Source organism: Pempheris klunzingeri, chromosome 6 (genome assembly GCF_042242105.1).
Source record: "Pempheris klunzingeri isolate RE-2024b chromosome 6, fPemKlu1.hap1, whole genome shotgun sequence".
Taxonomy (NCBI): Eukaryota; Metazoa; Chordata; class Actinopteri; order Acropomatiformes; family Pempheridae; genus Pempheris; species Pempheris klunzingeri.
The window spans coordinates 24,002,560-24,019,801 of NC_092017.1; the positions used below are offsets into that span (position 1 = coordinate 24,002,560).

General features: G+C 39.6%; 3 protein-coding genes across 3 annotated transcripts; 2 read left to right on the forward strand and 1 right to left on the reverse strand.

The window, feature by feature from the left end:
• Positions 1–162: 162 nt before the first annotated feature.
• Positions 163–6,042, reverse strand: henmt1 (HEN methyltransferase 1). The gene is made up of 11 exons (XM_070832247.1): positions 5,958–6,042; positions 5,612–5,724; positions 4,510–4,644; positions 3,317–3,499; positions 2,961–3,144; positions 2,227–2,440; positions 2,080–2,086; positions 1,952–1,971; positions 1,499–1,592; positions 757–914; positions 163–275 (listed from the first exon to the last, which is right to left on the reverse strand). Exons 1-11 carry the CDS (start codon positions 6,030–6,032, stop codon positions 163–165), a joined length of 1,296 nt encoding a protein of 431 aa, XP_070688348.1. The 5' UTR covers positions 6,033–6,042.
• Positions 6,043–11,231: 5,189 nt separating this feature from the next.
• On the forward strand, positions 11,232–12,668 carry LOC139202695 (trace amine-associated receptor 1-like). The gene is made up of 2 exons (XM_070832248.1): positions 11,232–11,401; positions 11,858–12,668. The coding sequence occupies exons 1-2, from the start codon at positions 11,232–11,234 to the stop codon at positions 12,666–12,668; spliced, it is 981 nt and encodes a 326-aa protein (XP_070688349.1).
• Positions 12,669–15,333: 2,665 nt separating this feature from the next.
• On the forward strand, positions 15,334–16,809 carry LOC139202699 (trace amine-associated receptor 13c-like). The gene is made up of 2 exons (XM_070832255.1): positions 15,334–15,503; positions 16,005–16,809. The coding sequence occupies exons 1-2, from the start codon at positions 15,334–15,336 to the stop codon at positions 16,807–16,809; spliced, it is 975 nt and encodes a 324-aa protein (XP_070688356.1).
• The last annotated feature ends 433 nt before the right edge of the window (positions 16,810–17,242 follow it).

Consider the following 17,242-nt stretch of genomic DNA (forward strand, 5'->3'; position numbering starts at 1 on the left):
AACAATCCATCTAACAAATCCAAAATCCAAAGCTTCCACAATGCAACGTGGAACAACTCGTACTGTCCGGCAGTGACCGGGGGAAAACCTTTGCTAGCTCATTACTTATCAAGCTACTTTGAACGAGTCACACAACTTGTCCCGACAACAAAGCTGTACCTTTCAGATCAACCATTCTTCCCCTTGTTCAGCACTGTGGGAGCACTGGCTGGCCTCTGCATAGCCGCTGTCCTCCATATCATTATGATCCTCTTCTTCGTCGGCTTCCTCAAGGTCTAAAAACACAAGTGAAGGACCAGTGTCACAAACTACAGAAACCTCTCAGTTCAGTGGATAATAATGATGAACTGTTTCATAAGTGCAGTGAGCCAAGTTGTGGGGAGTTAGCTGTATGAACCATTTCACCACTATGAAGCCACTGTGCTGGCAATGGTTCATTTTTATGAAGCTCTGGTGACATCAGCTGGCCAACCCTTGGTACTGCATTTCCATACAAGACAATGTTAATGCTGTCATTGTTTCTTTTTCCCCTCAGTAAACCTTATATTATGAAAAGGGACATCTTCTAAACAGTGTGTGGCTCTATTCATTTACCACACTGAAGCCTGCTTTGAGAAGTCAAGATGAAATAAATACCACTAGAGAAGTAACTTATATATTTATATCCATAATATCTTCTTATCCATCCCATTATTATGTTGGTACACATACAATATATGTAAAAAAATAAATAAATAAATCAAATGTTAACAGTACCTTGTTCCTGATAATTTACAAGCACAGCAGAGCCGTCCTGGCTCAGTTTAACTCTGCCGTCCTCCATCAGGAGATGTCTGAGGTTACTAAGACTTCCACTAAGGGCACCGATTTTGGGGCAGCAGGACCACAGCACAGCCAGAGGTACAGACTCACACCTGCCAGCACACACAAACAGTGGTTTTAACTTATGATGCCTGTGATGACAATTTTTTATTAATATTTTTCAAATTAAAAGACCAATTATGACATTTGCTACACAGAAATAGAAATGTACATAGATATTAAAGTGTAAGAATATAGTGTTTGTAAGAAAACAGCTAGTTTAACTACTACTATAACTAGAGCTGGGTGTCGTTTAAAAAAAAAAAAAAAGTGATACAGGTAGAAATACAGCACGTAATGTGACACCTTTTCTCCATGTTTAATGAGGTGCTTTACCATGTTACTCATATTCCCATTTATCCTGAGATAATTTTATGCATTTGCTTTTATACAGGTGTGAGTTTGTTTGAGTCATTACTTACCAAGTTATGTTTTTGGTTTACTGTGCTACTCTGAGACTTTTTAACAGTCGATAACTTGGTTAAGTATGAAATGTAATGAGACAGCTGTATAGGACAGGCAGCGTCTTCACAGCACAGACACTACAGGGCCTGTGTTTGTGATCTGCATGCCACAAACTGCCTTCAGACTCTCCGTGGCCACACTGCTCGCCCTCATCTTCCACTAGGAAACACACCTGTGCAATTTGTAAGACTCTTGTTGGCTTTGGCTACTTGTCCAATACTCCTCTCCTTCCTGGTCCTCTGACACACCTCTGCCATGCTGCTCCACTGGACTTCCCATCGCCGCTGTTTTTAGAAAACAAAAACATACCGTTGCCATTTTGTGTTTCACTCATAGACTGCATGAAGGAAGTGGACGTAGCCACCTTGATGTCAACCACTGGACTGTCATTTTGAGGCCTCCAGTTTATGGAGACATTATGGGCATCGCCATCTTGGTTTTATGGTCATTATGGTATTTTGGAGGTCAATTTAATTCATGAAGCTCAAACCAGTGTGCTTTACTGTCTATTTTACTGTAAATGGGAACATAATTTATTAAATGAATGTCATTCTGTTCTGGAGAAGACTTGAAACTAGCAACTGGGGCCATAAATTCATTAGAGAAATGTTTGCTGAGGTATAACTCAAGTGGGAAGTAGAGTCACTGTCTCACAGACAACTGGACTCCTTTTTGCAACCTGCAGAGTCGCCCTCTGCTGGCCGTCAGAGAGAACGCAAGCAGGCACTTAAGCATTGGCTTCACTTTTCAGACCCACAAGCTACATCCACCTCTTTTATACAGAAACACAATTATATCCTTAAGCCTTTCATTTTGAGGAAACACATTAAAAGGAACTGAAAGAAATCCAAGACAAACATATACACAACTTTTTAGGAATCTCAGTGTTGGGATGTTCACCTGTCTGTTTCTCTTCCATCTCCACGTGTTGCTGTGACGCTCCGATAGATTCCTCCCCTCCACCCTCGGTCTCTCTGTAAGCGTCATTCCTTTTGCTCGTCCTCTCCTCCGTGCATCCTCTCCTCATCTTTTCTGCCCAGTACAACACCTCACTCACCAAGACCCTCCGCAAGATGTTGTTGTCCTGCAGGCTGGGGTAGTTGACGCTGTACAGCTGACATGGAAACAAATAAAAATACATAGATCACAACTTTATACTATCGTAGAATCTTTTGCAGATTGTGTGACCCCTGAGGGAGAATTTTACAGCCCCATGGCACACAGAGATTATATCTCTAGAATCCAATATGGTTGATCAGTTACTGTAAATCACTTATTACCCTGTTTCATTTTCTTTAAAAAATCTTTTAATGGTTTCTATTTCTAAGGGGACAGTAGAGTTGTGTGCCTCAGAATTTATTTATACATTTTTTTATGCATTGTACATTTTATTCAGCACTTTTATATGCAGTATAGCATTGATGCTGCTGAAATTAGAGACTGACTAACGTGATGTGTACTCTTTTAAAAAATATGTCTCATGAAATAGTCTTTTGAAGTGTATGATTCAACTTTTTCCTATGATTCAGTGTTAAAAAAATAAGTAATAAAAAGTATTGTGATAGTATCAAATCAGGAGAAAAGTGTGTCGTCCCAGTGCTAGAAACTACTCATGTATACAGAAAACAACTTACCAGTGTGTATGAAAACACATCCTCTGCATCATCATCAAACATGCTGCAGCCACTTCTGACCCCCAGCCGGCGAAACACACCAATCTGGGAGCAGAAGCCGATTCTCTCCTGCTGGCCTGGCGGTGCCTCCCCAACACCAGTGAACTCCACCTCATAACCGTAGTCCAAACACACCTTCAGAGCCCTGAGGACGGATCTAATGTTAAGTCTTGACTATTCATTTAGGGATATTAAACAATGTTGGTGTGGTTTAAGGTGAATTTACCCATTAGCATTCTCTGTCTCTGCCATTTTTATTAACACTCTAAAACAACTAAAAAGCCTGGAAATGGATCCTGAGATGAATGAATCCATACCAGGACTTGAACTCTGCTCTGCTCCACTCAAACTTGTGGTCGGTGTGCCTGAAACCTGTCAGTCCAGGGAGGAGGGGGTTGAACTCAGAGTTTGGGGTGCTGACGATAACTGCCACTGGGGTCATGAAGCCAAACACCACCTCGGAGAAGAGCTCCACATCAGCAAGAGTGAGGTGCTCTATGCTGCAGGGAGCAAACAAGGAGAAAAAGAATGGCACAAAGGGGCTCAGAGAAACAGAAAGATGGAAACACACAGATAAAAATAAAAAGAAAGACCAGGTAAACATAGGGAGAGGGAGGAGAAGCAATAAGGAATTGACAAAATATGAAAAATGATATGATGATGAAACTGAGCCTAATTCACAAACAATGCATACTCACTAACCTGTGCTTCAAATCCAGGATGCTTCAATGACTCCTTACCTGAATGTGTTTGTACTCTGCCGGATCTTCATAATTTGTGTGTGCAGATAGTCAGAGGCAGTTCTACATTTGTTTGCAGACTTGGAAAATGTAAATACACCTTTTTACTCAATGTGTGTCGCATTAAAACCGCCTTCATTAAAAAAAGAAAGGCATTAAATAGACAATATTCAAAACCTAAATGCTAATTCATTGGCCAAATGTATCAAATAACCATGAAACTAAGGCCCTTTCATCCTCATCGAAAGCTGTAACTACACTGCAGACCACATGTTTCCGTCTGTTTTTCTCTGTCAAACCATTTGTTTTTTCTCTAAACCACAGTCCTTATCTATCCATCTTAAGGGACAAAACATCCACCACCTCTGTTATTGCAGCCTAAGCCACACATTTTCTTTTAAACCAGTGTAACCAAGTGTGTCCAAGTGTGTCACAAATGTCTCGGCTTCTTTAGTCATAAACTGCTTTCGCTTTTTTCGCTTTAGGAGCCATGATTTTCTCTCACAATAACTTCACCGCTTTCCATGATACACCTCACTGCAAATGTATTTCCCTATATCGAGAAATTAGGATGTGGTAGTATGCAGATTGCTGGCAAGCTGAATGGTTCTGATTCACTAACATTTGCAGAGCATTAAGAATAAAAAATGGCCAGTAAGCATGTGTCACATACACCCAGGGGTAATTTTGCATGTGCACAAAATCACCTTTTTAAGCACAAATTAGTGAATGATGCCTAATGAAACTCAAATTCCAAAAAAGTCCCTTACAGCTCTATACTGGTCACCAGATCAAATCCTCGGAGGCGGACGTCTTTTTGTGTGACGGAGCCCCGGTACAGCTCAATACGCAGCTGATCATAACTTGGCTGCAGGTAGTCAGTTGATATAGGAGCTAATCCATGCCTGAAAGAACATGCAAGCAGAGTGACCGCATTATCAACCCTCACAGAATTAGTTATCACAACAACAAAAAACACAAGGTGAGTCAAACATGAGACGATCTGCTGATCATCGCCCGACCTTTGTAACCTCTTACTGTCTTCCCCACAAGGTGAAAAAGAGGTTATTGAAGGATAATGGCTTTTTTCCCCTCTTTACAAACACATGGAAATAATAACACGCTAAGCTTGACAATTCATGACCATTATTTTTAATGGCAACAATTGTTTTACATAGTTTAAAAAAGTGGAGGCCCTGCAGGAGAAACTACTCTTAAATTTGAATCCAAGACCTAAATTGGTTAAGAAACGGACTCTTCAGGTCCAGTTTGTGATTAAATATCTCACATGTGGTACACTAGTCCAGACTAATCTAGGCTCTCAGTAAACCACCTGATAAAAGAGCTGGCTGATATAATCGTATTATGTTCGAATTAAAGATGAATAAAACTTCAATGGCACATTTTATAAATAATGTTTGCTTACATTGCCTGATGTGCAGTGTGGACAAGGTGGAAAAGTTCATTGACCATCAAGTTGACTATGCATGTAGGGCTGCAACTGACTTTCATTACTATTTAATTCTGATTTTCACATTCAGCCATTAATCGTTTTGACTTTGAAATGCAGAGAGGACAGTGAAAAATACCCATGACATTTTTGGACAGTCCAAAGCCTGAGATCTTTCTAAATATCTTGAGTGAAATGATCATTTAAAAACACTCAAATGCAGAAATTATTCACATTTATGAAGCTACATCCAGCAAGTTCTTAATTAACCGACTGAAACCACTAATTAGTTGCTGATTTATCTGCCATATTGTGATATATTGATTTAAGAGGAAGCAAACTCTCATTTCAGCCGTGCACCCAGCCCTGAATGATCAAGTGTTCAGACAAACTTTAGATTTTATAACCACGCTGATACATACATCTGTTTTTTAACTTTCGCGCCATTGATGTCCACTCCGACCAGAAGTTCAATTTCACGGTGAAACTTCAGTTTTTTGAGAAGGCTGCATTCACCGCACCCCAAGTCCACCACCTGCACAGACGGACAAAACATATGAGCTGGAGAAAGTAAAACAATAGAGTTAAATGTTGAAGTTATCGCAGAGTGATTAATGCCCATTACTTGCTCCAGAAAGGGCGCTAATTAGCTGTGATGCTAATTGGTTAGCTACAACGGTCACTCACGTTAGCTTGAACGAACGTTAGCAGTTAGCTTTGAAGCTAAATCTATAAACCGGTTTCTCGTCAAAACGGTGACTTGGTTACCTTCTGGGGTTTGTTCCTCGTGACAAAATCGATGACAAATTGATGTCTCTGCCTGTAAAGGGCCGGACTGAACATTGTTTATCGGTTCATTCAGCTTTAAGCTGCTGCTGTCTGTTGCACCGCCGGACCGCAGGGGGCGCTGTTGTTATTTAGTGACTATTACTTTCTTAACGGATGACGGCACTATTTCCTTACCGGGTGTGTGCAGGTATTGACTTGATGAATATACACATCTATCTATCTATCTATCTATCTATCTATCTATCTATCTATCTATCTATCTATCTATCTATCTATCTATCTATTACGTTGGCCGGGAGGTGCAAAACAATTTTACAATACAAGAAACACTTTTACAAAGCTGGAGACAAATTTACATTTTAGAAAACATTTTTACAAATCAGAAAACAAAATTACATTGCCATAACACAGCCGTCCATCGTGGGTACATTCCCTTTCCGGTTGAAAAAGTTACTTGTAAATTTGTTTCGGCCGCAAGTAACTTTTTCAACCGGAAAGGGAATGTACCAACTGTCGAGTAGAACCGGAAGTGATAAGGAGTTCATGGCGACCCACGATGGACGGCAGTCAAGCGGTCTTTTGCCCGTTTTGTGGCGAACATATGAGCCGATTAACGCGGTACATTCCCTTTCCGGTTGAAAAAGTTACTTGTAAATTTTGTCTCTGCGTTTGTAAAAGTGTTACACGTCTTGTAAATTTGTTTTCTCAAATGTAAATTTGTCTCAGGACTTGTAAATGTGTTATGGCAATGTAATTTTGTTTTCTGATTTGTAAAAATGTTTTCTAAAATGTAAATTTGTCTCCAGCTTTGTAAAAGTGTTTCTCGTATTGTAAAATTGTTTTGCACCTCCCGGCCACCGTAATCTATATATCTATCTATCTATCTATATAGATGCTACAGAAGAACTGAGTGTTATTGAATCGAATTAAATTAAGTGTCTTACACTACCTAATTTGACTGAATAGAGGAGTTTTTTTGTTTTTGATAAGATAAGATCAACTTTATTAATCCCAAAGGAAATTATTTGGTAGCAGTGATGCTCCAATTTGTTGTTTGCCAACTGGAAATAAAATGTAAAAAAAAAGAAGAAGCGCCAATCACAAGCCTCAAATGGTGAAAGAAAATGAAGAAAACATGATGCAAATATGGCATTTATGTTTGTTTCATGTTTTAATTTGTGGAAGGTTACAGTGTCGTCATTGCCTCACACATCTGTCTCCTCAAGTCACATGATTTACATATACAGTATCATTATTAATTCCCTGGAAAAAGCTGATGAACATCTCTATAAACATGTAAACGTAAGCTTTAAGCCAAGCACCAGCCTCGCAGAGCCATTAGCATAGCAGTGTCTTGTTAAAATGTATAATTTTTGTTTTAAACTACTTTTTAGATGTTTTTAAAGTGGTTTCGTGTGGAGTCAGGACATTAAATAAGTCAAGTTTCTGACTTGGTGGCAGATCTATACGTGCATTAATTCAGCTGCCCCTGATTAAACACTATGCTGCCCCCCAAACACTCAAACCTCCTGTCTAAACTGACAAAAGAGAATATAGTATTCCCTAGACTGAGAAACAACTTGTCATTATAGTACAAGTAATTGGCCATATTGCACGGCAGCCTGCTCACACCTTCTTGTTAAATAATGATGTCACATACCACAGGGGCATGCCTCCAATCAAAGGTGTGAAGAAAAACAGCTTTTAACATAAACACGTTGTACAGTCATCACAAGATTATATGATACAATCAAAATAGGGAAGGGTTTATTCCCAAAACAGTATGTTTAGTATTACAGCCACTTATTCCAAAATTGGGTCAACAAGGCCAAAATCACGGATCAGAGCACAGAAGTGAACAGACCATAGTGAACATGAGGGAGGAACTGCATTCTGTCTCTACAGTTCACTCACTGCCTCCAGGAATGGTAAATCTGTCTGTCGGTCCACCACTTTGGCCCAGACCAAAACATTTTCAGTATCTATTCAAGGCTAAAGCACTGCCTTGGTGTTTGTTACAGACATTAGTCAGGTTTCCATTTAAATGTGGTGCACATTTTAACCTACTTCAGTCAGAAAATCAACAAAAGAAAATGTGAACGTATGTGTGTTTCCATCTGGTACTATAGCAAAATAAACAATAGGTGGCGCTAATTCTTCAGTTAGGTGCCAATAAACCCTTGCTGAAGAGCAGCACCAGTCCAGATATAAATTGATATTAGCTAATAGTTGTGTGCTGTATGGATCAGCAGCAAGCACATCTTTCTAAAAACTGATTATCTTCACTATCAGACTTTGAGGTTACGCACAGGTGCATTTAAGACAACTCCCACCTTGGTATTGCAGGTGGAACTGAAAGAAATACCCCTAGAAATTAGAAGAATACAGTAGTGACTAAACCACTGGGTGAATGTACAGGGCCACAGTCAACTTTGCCCAACACAAGACACTTTAAAACCTTGTTAAGAAAAGGAGAGGAGGGAAATAAAAAGCTTTGGATGGATTGTGACACAAAAAACAACAGTACCATAATTGTATGGGTATCGGCACATATTGGTATCAAAGGAAAAGAAATGGCAGATAAGGCTGCGACGGAGGCCGCAGGAAATGATCCCATTGGTTTGGCATTTATGTTTGTTTTAAAGGTTACAGTGTCGTCATTGCCTCACACATCTGTCTCCTCAGTGTTTAAGTCACATGCTTTACATAAATACACAAGTTTTCCATCAAAAGTGTGAGAACTTTGAGGTCAACTGGTAGTGGATTTTGTAAGGCTGATGTAATAACTTTGATTGGAGCAGCAAAAAGCTGATAGCCAATTACCCAGTTTTCATTACAAACATGTAAACGTAAGCTTTAAGCCAAGCACCAGCCTCACAGAGCCATTAAGCATGGCTGTTTCTTGTTAAAATGTATAATTTTGTTTTAAACCACTTTTTAGATGTTTTTAAAGTGGTTGAGTGTGTGGAGTCAGGACATTATCAATCAATCAAGCAATCAATCTTTATTTATATAGCGCCAGTTCATAACAGTGTTATCTCAACATGCTTTACATAAAGAGCAGGTAAGACCAAACATTAGATGAGACAAGTTTCTTAGCAGATCTATACATGCATTCATTCAGCTGCCCCTGATTAAACACTATGCTGCCCCTCAAACACTCAAACCTCCCGTCTTAACTGACAAAAGAGAATATAGTATTCCCTAGACTGAGACTTGTCATTATAGTACAAGTAATTGGCCATATTGCACGGCAGCCTGCTCACACCTTCTTGTTAAATAATGATGTCACATACCACAGGGGCATGCCTCCAATCAAAGGTGTGAAGAAAAACAGCTTTTAACATAAACACATTGTACAGTCATCACAAGATTATATGATACAATCAAAATAGGGAAGGGTTTATTCCCAAAACAGTATGTTTAGTATTACAGCCACTTATTCCAAAATTGGGTCAACAAGGCCAAAATCACGGATCAGAGCACAGAAGTGAACAGACCATAGTGAACATGAGGGAGGAACTGAATTCTGTCTCTACAGTTCATACGATATGGACACTTGTGAACTGCTATAGCTGAATTTAGTTAGTTAGTTTAGTTCTGTCACTTTAAGTTAAGTTTGGAACATCTAAACCATAATTTGGACACATGATATATAGCAGCACTATATCTTCTGCAGTTTCAAGCAGAGCAATGTTGGTTACAAAGACTTTAAAGTTTAATTTAACCAATGCCCAATATTCAGACCCTGATTTTATGGCACCGTAAATGGAGGGATTTGCACACATCACCTACTCCAACATCCAAGTTTTGTAATGAGAGAAAGGTCCTGAATCAACAAGATTGATTTTTTTTCTTTCCTCATCTGGTGGGCAGAAAATGTAGATAATATCTAAAGATGTCGCATTGTAAGAACACTCTGTAAGCTCCATTGAGTGTTTATATTCTCTCTGAAGAAAGTACCACACTAAAAAAAGTACCGCGCTAAAAAACCATACTTGTTGTACTCATAGAGGTAAATGTCAACCTGTTGATCAGAACCAATATTCCCAAGATGATGGCACCTTTGGAGGTCAGCTGAGTTAATGGCCTGTATGCTATTAGGACGGCGCTGTGGTGGGTCATTAATGTAACACTTAATGTAAATAGTGGTGAACAGGATCTCTGTATGTGAAACACTGACCTATCAGTGCAACCACAAATTCAATGAAAGAACTGGGAAGGAGATGGAAATTTCCAGAGAGATCTTGGTGTGTCCAGCAGTACTTCAGGAAGAGAAGTATTGTTTGAAATCGCCCCTCAAGAACAAAGAAGTATATCAAAGAGGTATATCAACTTTGCAGTGGTTAAGCAAAGGATCCATGGTTTGAGCAAAAGGTTCCTTAACAACAAATGCTTGCGTAGTTGGGCAACTACGTGGATATCACTTAAACGCATTTATTTTCTCAGGTGACTGAGCTAATTTGGAGCAAACAAACACATCCTGTATTGTTTCTCCAATCTATAATAATAACAGAGTGTTATGCGGTATGGTCTGACTGCATGGTGGTTGTTTGAACTTAAAGTTCGACTGGCCAGACTGCTGCGTATCTGTTCAAACATTGGGGGCCAAACTCTTGCGTCAAATCTTCAAGCTGCATACATTGAAAGAATGTTGCAGGTAATACAACATCTGACCCCTCATGTTTTATTTAAATAAAATCAGTTTTTGCGAACAAACAGAAGAGTCGGAGTCCCATTAGTTTGACTGAAGACCGCAGAACTCTACAAGTACTGAATGTAAAAGGGAGTGACTAGATTGATTGCACTGCAGCCACGTCTGATGTAATATATGCATGCATTGTTTGTGTGTTGTCCATTTAAATGTATTTTGTTATTAATGTGAAATTGTGAATGTTTTGGATGCAGGTCAACTTTTATGAAAAATGTTCTCATGATTAAGTGAAATCAAATCAGATGAGGAAGGAAAACGGCAGGAGGGATGGGGATCAATGCACAGTAAATAGTGGTAGAGGGACAAGAGAGAGGAGGACAGACATGTAGTGGGGGCTTGAATGATGTAATGGTGGAACTGGGGAGGGAAAAAGCTGATGGGAGGCGGTGTATGTGGGGAGGAAGAGGATGAGGAGAGAAAGGGCATGATAAGATAAGAAGAAGATAAGAGAGAATTATCTCAAGAGTAAGTTAATCTGAGGGCTGCAGCAGCAGACCTCAGCAGCTCCTTGTTCAGACCCACAATCACTATCTCTGGTGATGGGGGAGACACTGGAAGCAGATGATCTCTGTATCCTTCCCCTTAACACCTCCTGCAGGTCAATGTCTGGTACTCCCAAGGCCGTGCTCATCAGCACACTGCTCTACTGTATCACTCTGCTCACTGTGCTGCTCAACTTGTTGGTTGTCATCTCCATCTCGCATTTCAGGCACAGACACATTTCTTGAAATATGACAGCTAATACTGTGCACATGTTAAGGTTATAGATGGAGGTTTTGTTTGTTTCATGCTAAACAATGTCCATGTTTTTAACCTACTTTAACTATGTTTGCTTGTTTCAAAAAAAGTTGCTTTACGAAATGGACCAGAGATCTCAGTACTTCAACTTTATGCTAAAAAGATCGACTTAAGCTCTTAGTCCACCATCTATACAATGTTTTTGATTGTGCTTTCTGTGTTTTAAAAACCTAAGATTGAGCAATAATTAGTTGAGATATTGTGTAGCTGATTGATATTATAAAGCTTTTTTTAATCATGTAGGCGATGTAGAGTGTGGTTTTCATGTTGCTGTGTCTGTAAAAGTAAATATTAGTTCACTTTCCATGCTCTATTTGTTGTCTGACAACAACTGATGTGAGGCACTAATCATAATCTCCCCCTCCAGGCAGCTCCACACCCCCACCAATCTCATCCTCCTCTCCCTGGCTGTGTCTGACCTGCTGGTGGGCCTCATTGTGATGCCAGTGGCATTCATTGCCCTGCAGTCCTGTGGGTTTGTGGGTACAATCACATGTGCTTTTTCATACCTGGTGAGCTTCATCCTCACCTCTGCCTCTGTTGGGAACATGGTGCTCATATCGGTGGACCGCTATGTGGCTATTTGTGACCCTTTGCGCTATTCTTCCATGATAACACCAAGCAGAGTTAGAATCTGTCTGTGTCTGTGTTGGCTCTGTTCTGTTATCTACAACCTTATAACATTGAACGTTCACTTATTAAAAATAGATTTGTCTAATTCCTGCCATCAACAATGTTTCATTACCATAAACTACATTTCAGGGGCAGTAGACTTGCTTCTCACCTTTTTCGGCCCTGTTACTGTTATCATTGTTCTCTATATGAGAGTGTTTGTGGTGGCTGTGTCACAGGCTCGTGCCATGCGGTCTCAAATTTCATCTGTTAAATCAAATACTGTGACTGTTAAGAAATCTGAGATGAGGGCTGCTAGAACTCTTGGTATAACCCTTGTAGTGTTTTTACTTTGTCTCTGTCCATACTTTGGTCCTTCTATAGTAGGACAGGATACCTTAATTGAAGGTGTATCAGCTCAGGTTTGGCTCTTCTATTGTAACTCCACTTTTAATCCTGTGATCTATGCCTTTTTCTATCCGTGGTTTAGGAAATCAATTAAACTTGTTGTCAGCTTTAAGATTCTGCAGCGAGGTTCCTGTGAGGCCATAATAATGCAGAGATAAGCATTATACTGTCTATAACCTGACTTATTTTATAAAGGTAAAATCTGTCTAATTGATGGTGAAGTAAATTCATTTGGTTTTGTCAACCCTAACCCTTTGCATAATTTGATTGAATAATTGAGAACTATGTTAACAATGTAAGTTATTGATGTGTTCAATAGATTCCTTTGTATTCTTACTTGTTAAAAATGTGCACACAAAAGGCCTTTGAGATGATGACACAGTCCTGTTTCAATGTGTAATTAAAGGATGGATTTTCCAGAAAAACTGTGATGCTGTGTTGTATTCAGACTGTCAATGAACCCAGACGGAAGGCTTAATGAGTATCAACCCTTATCTACAGACCAGACAACTATGTAAACATTTACAGTTGATGGAGGTGACATTGAGAGAAAACATAAAACTAATTTGTGCTCTCAATTGAATAATTCATGTGTAGTTTTTTGCCCTCTATGATACCTCCCAGACTCTGTATCAAAGTACCTTCAAATGTTAAAGCATTTTGAAACAATACAACGTGCTAAGTTAATGCCAAGTACAAAAAGGATCCAAATACCTGACGGGTTGTCTCCTAAGAATAATAGAAAAGAAGAATTTATGTTTGTGTTGTTCTAATAATTCTTGTAGGACTTTCGTTTGATTTATTGTAATTTAATTAGCTGGGGTATAAAATAACCTCGACTAGTAAAATGAAGTTTGTCCAGACTGCGGAGAAACTAAAACCTGTCATTGACTTGATGTCTGTAATTAGTAATGGGGCTTTTTTGTGTATATTCAAGAACATTTTTCCTTTTGTGAATGATATTAAAGGATGCTTGAAATGCGTGTGGTAGGCTGACCTTTAATTACCTAAACCAGTTCCTGTTCTGACACAGTTTTATTGTTACCCAAGCAGGGGCTGCTGTACATCAGAGCTGTGAAGGCCTTTAAGAAAGGGAAATCTGTAGCATACATCTGACTGGTCTCTAGAGGTCTGTTAAAAAAATCCAACCCCATGCAATTAAAAAGCTGACATTTTACATGCTTTTACTGAATCTCCTGCTCGTCTGCTTCTTGTTTTGTTTGCATTCTCCAAACCATAAAATTAGAATTTACTTTGATTTATTTTATTTTACCCTATGTATATGTACCCACAATGACCCCTTTTTACTCACAATTGTTAAATTGGTTGTTTAAAGGTCCCATATTTTGCAAATTGCACCTTTTAATGTCTTGTCAACATAAATATGTGCCCCCAGTGAGCCTAGAACCCCCCAAACTTTGACAAAAGACCATCTTCTGTCTTTTTCTCCACCTCCATCTTTCAGGAAATGTGTCTGAAAACATGCCGTTTAGATTTGACTCTCCTTATGATGTCATAAGGTGATCTGTTGACCTTATGACCTCCTCCAGACCTGATTGTCCTCGCCCACTGAAAACCTCCTGACTCCACCTCGCTGTCCGCCATTGTTTCTTTCTTCACTACAGCAGCTCTCAGTGACACAAAGATGTCAAAGGTGAGAGCGAAGCAGCACATTGTTCTGTTCCTCTAAAACGGAGCGTTAAGACAGATGCTGAACTCAGCTGCAGCTGCCATGTCTGCTATGAGAAAAATAATAACCACGTAAACCTGTTGTCGTAGGAATACAAATACAAGTATGAACTTGAAAATTAACTGAATATCGGACCTTTAATAGATTTTTAGAAAGACAGAAAACAGTGCAGCTATTTTGATGATCAATTAAGTGAATTTTCAGGAAAAACTGCCAAACATTTGATAGATCTTACTTGGCCAATAATCACAATGTTTTTGATTGTGCTTTCTGTGTTTTAAAAACCTAAGATTGAGCCAGAGATCTCAGTATTTTCACTTCATTCATTATCATACCACCAAACTGCTGCAGTAAGTAGTTGAGATATTGTGGATCTGATTGATAGAGTTCTTTCAATCATGTAGGCGATGTAGAGTGTGGTTTTCATGTCATGCTGTGTCTGTAAAAGTAAATATTAGTTCACTTTCCATGCTCTATCTGTTGTCTCACAACAACTGATGTGAGGCACTAATCATAATCTCCCCCTCCAGGCAGCTCCACACCCCCACCAATCTCATCCTCCTCTCCCTGGCTGTGTCTGACCTGCTGGTGGGCCTCATTGTGATGCCAGCGGCATTCATTGCCCTGCAGTCCTGTGGGTTTGTGGGTACAATCACATGTGCTTTTTCATACCTGGTGAGCTTCATCCTCATCTCTGCCTCTGTTGGGAACATGGTGCTCATATCGGTGGACCGCTATGTGGCTATTTGTGACCCTTTGACAGAAAACAGTGCAGCTATTTTGATGATCAATTAAGTGAATTTTCAGGAAAAACTGCCAAACATTTGATAGATCTTACTTGGCCAATTAATCTATAATGAAAATGATCATCAGTTGCAAGACAGAAATAAAGTTTAGGAGTGAATGATGAAATGGCAGAGTTGATGATTAGGAGCTCTGGGGAAAAAAACATGGTGATGGGAGGATGTTTGGGGAGGAACAAGAGGGGGAGAAGGAGGGAGGATGACAGAAGAGATGATGGAAATGAAGAAGATATGGAATAAATATCTGATCTCATGAGTAAATTAATCTGAGGGCTGCAGCAGCAGACCTCAGCAGCTCCTTGTTCAGACCCACAATCACTATCTCTGGTGATGGGGGAGACACTGGAAGCAGATGATCTCTGTATCCTTCCCCTTAACACCTCCTGCAGGTCAATGTCTGGTACTCCCAAGGCCGTGCTCATCAGCACACTGCTCTACTGTATCACTTTGCTCACTGTGCTGCTCAACTTGTTGGTCATCATCTCCATCTCGCATTTCAGGCACAGACACATTTCTTGAAATATGACAGCTAATGCTGTGCATATGTTAAGGTTATAGATGGAGGTTTTGTTTGTTTCATGCTAAACAATGTCCATATTTTTATCCTGCTTTAACTATGTTTGCTTGTTTTAAAAAAGTTGCTTTACTTAATGTGCCAGAGATCTCAGTAATTCAACTTTATGCTAAAAAGATCGATTTAAGCTCTTAGTCCACCCTCTATACAATGATTTTGATTGTGCTTTCTGTGTTTTAAAAACCTAAGATTGAGCCAGAGATCTCAGTATTTTCACTTCATTCATTATCATACCACCAAACTGCTGCAGTAAGTAGTTGAGATATTGTGGATCTGATTGATAGAGTTCTTTCAATCATGTAGGTGATGTAGAGTGTGGTTTTCATGTTGCTGTGTCTGTAAAAGTAAATATTAGTTTATTTTCCATGCTCTATCTGTTGTCTCACAACAACTGATGTGAGGCACTAATCATAATCTCCCCCTCCAGGCAGCTCCACACCCCCACCAATCTCATCCTCCTCTCCCTGGCTGTGTCTGACCTGCTGGTGGGCCTCATAGTGATGCCAGTCACAATCACTGCCCTGCAGTCCTGTGGATTTCAGGGTACAATCACATGTGCTTTTTCATACCTCATGAGCTTCACCCTCACCTCTGCCTCTGTTGGGAACATGGTGCTCATATCGGTGGACCGCTATGTGGCTATTTGTGACCCTTTGCACTATTCTTCCATGATAACACCAAGCAGAGTTAGAATCTGTCTGTGTCTGTGTTGGCTCTGTTCTGTTATCTACAGCCTTATAATATTGAAAGATCACTTGTCACAAATAGATTTCTCTAATTCCTGCCATCAGCAATGTGTAGTTATCATAAGCTACATTTCAGGGGCCGTAGACTTGCTTCTCACCTTTTTCAGCCCTGTTACTGTTATCATTGTTCTCTATGTGAGAGTGTTTGTGGTGGCTGTGTCACAGGCTCGTGCCATGCGGTCTCAAATTTCATCTGTTAAATCAAATACTGTGACTGTTAAGAAATCTGAGATGAGGGCTGCTAGAACTCTTGGTATAACCCTTGTAGTGTTTTTATTTTGTCTCTGTCCATACTTTGGTCCTTCTATAGTAGGACAGGATACCTTAATTGAAGGTGTATCAGCTCAGGTTTGGCTCTTCTATTGTAACTCCACTTTTAATCCTGTGATCTACGCCTTTTTCTACCCGTGGTTTAGAAAATCGATTAAACTTGTTGTCAGCTTTAAGATACTGCAGCCAGGATCCTGTGAGTCCATAATAATGTAGAGATAAGCATTATACTGTCTATAACCTGACTTATTTTATAAAGGTAAAATCTGTCTAATTGATGGTGAAGTAAATTCAATTGGTTTTGTCAACCGTGCGCTCCGTCAGTACACAATAGATTTTAATGAAGACAGTGAAAGCACAATATAATCACATGTTATATGGGCTTTGGTAGAACAGCAAAAAGAAACATCCAGGATGTAAGCCACTATACTTTTGAAACAACCTTTGCCAGTGAGGATAATGGAGTTTTAACAGCCTTTATTGAGAAGAAAGCTATTGAATAAACCGTTTTCCAAAGGTATCCTTTCAGGGTGTTTAGTGTTAGTGTACTTTAATACTGAACAACCACCCACACTGAATGAGGCGCATGTGTAGCCTTAATATTGTGAAGAAATAAAGAAAATAATTTCCATAATTTGATTGAATGCCA

What these genes read in the sequence shown, in the direction of transcription:
- LOC139202699 (XM_070832255.1), top strand. Translation starts at nt 15,334, where the DNA reads ATGGGGGAGACACTGGAAGCAGATGATCTCTGTATCCTTCCCCTTAAC. An exon ending in ATCTCCATCTCGCATTTCAG is followed by an intron (nt 15,504 to 16,004) that starts GCACAGACACAT and finishes CTCCCCCTCCAG; the next exon opens with GCAGCTCCACACCCCCACCA.
- LOC139202695 (XM_070832248.1), top strand. Translation starts at nt 11,232, where the DNA reads ATGGGGGAGACACTGGAAGCAGATGATCTCTGTATCCTTCCCCTTAAC. An exon ending in ATCTCCATCTCGCATTTCAG is followed by an intron (nt 11,402 to 11,857) that starts GCACAGACACAT and finishes CTCCCCCTCCAG; the next exon opens with GCAGCTCCACACCCCCACCA.
- henmt1 (XM_070832247.1), bottom strand. Translation starts at nt 6,032, where the DNA reads ATGTTCAGTCCGGCCCTTTACAGGCAGAGACATCAATTTGTCATCGAT. An exon ending in GCGAAAGTTAAAAAACAGAT is followed by an intron (nt 4,645 to 5,611) that starts GTATGTATCAGC and finishes ATGTTCTTTCAG; the next exon opens with GCATGGATTAGCTCCTATAT. An exon ending in AGAGCAGAGTTCAAGTCCTG is followed by an intron (nt 3,145 to 3,316) that starts GTATGGATTCAT and finishes ATCCGTCCTCAG; the next exon opens with GGCTCTGAAGGTGTGTTTGG.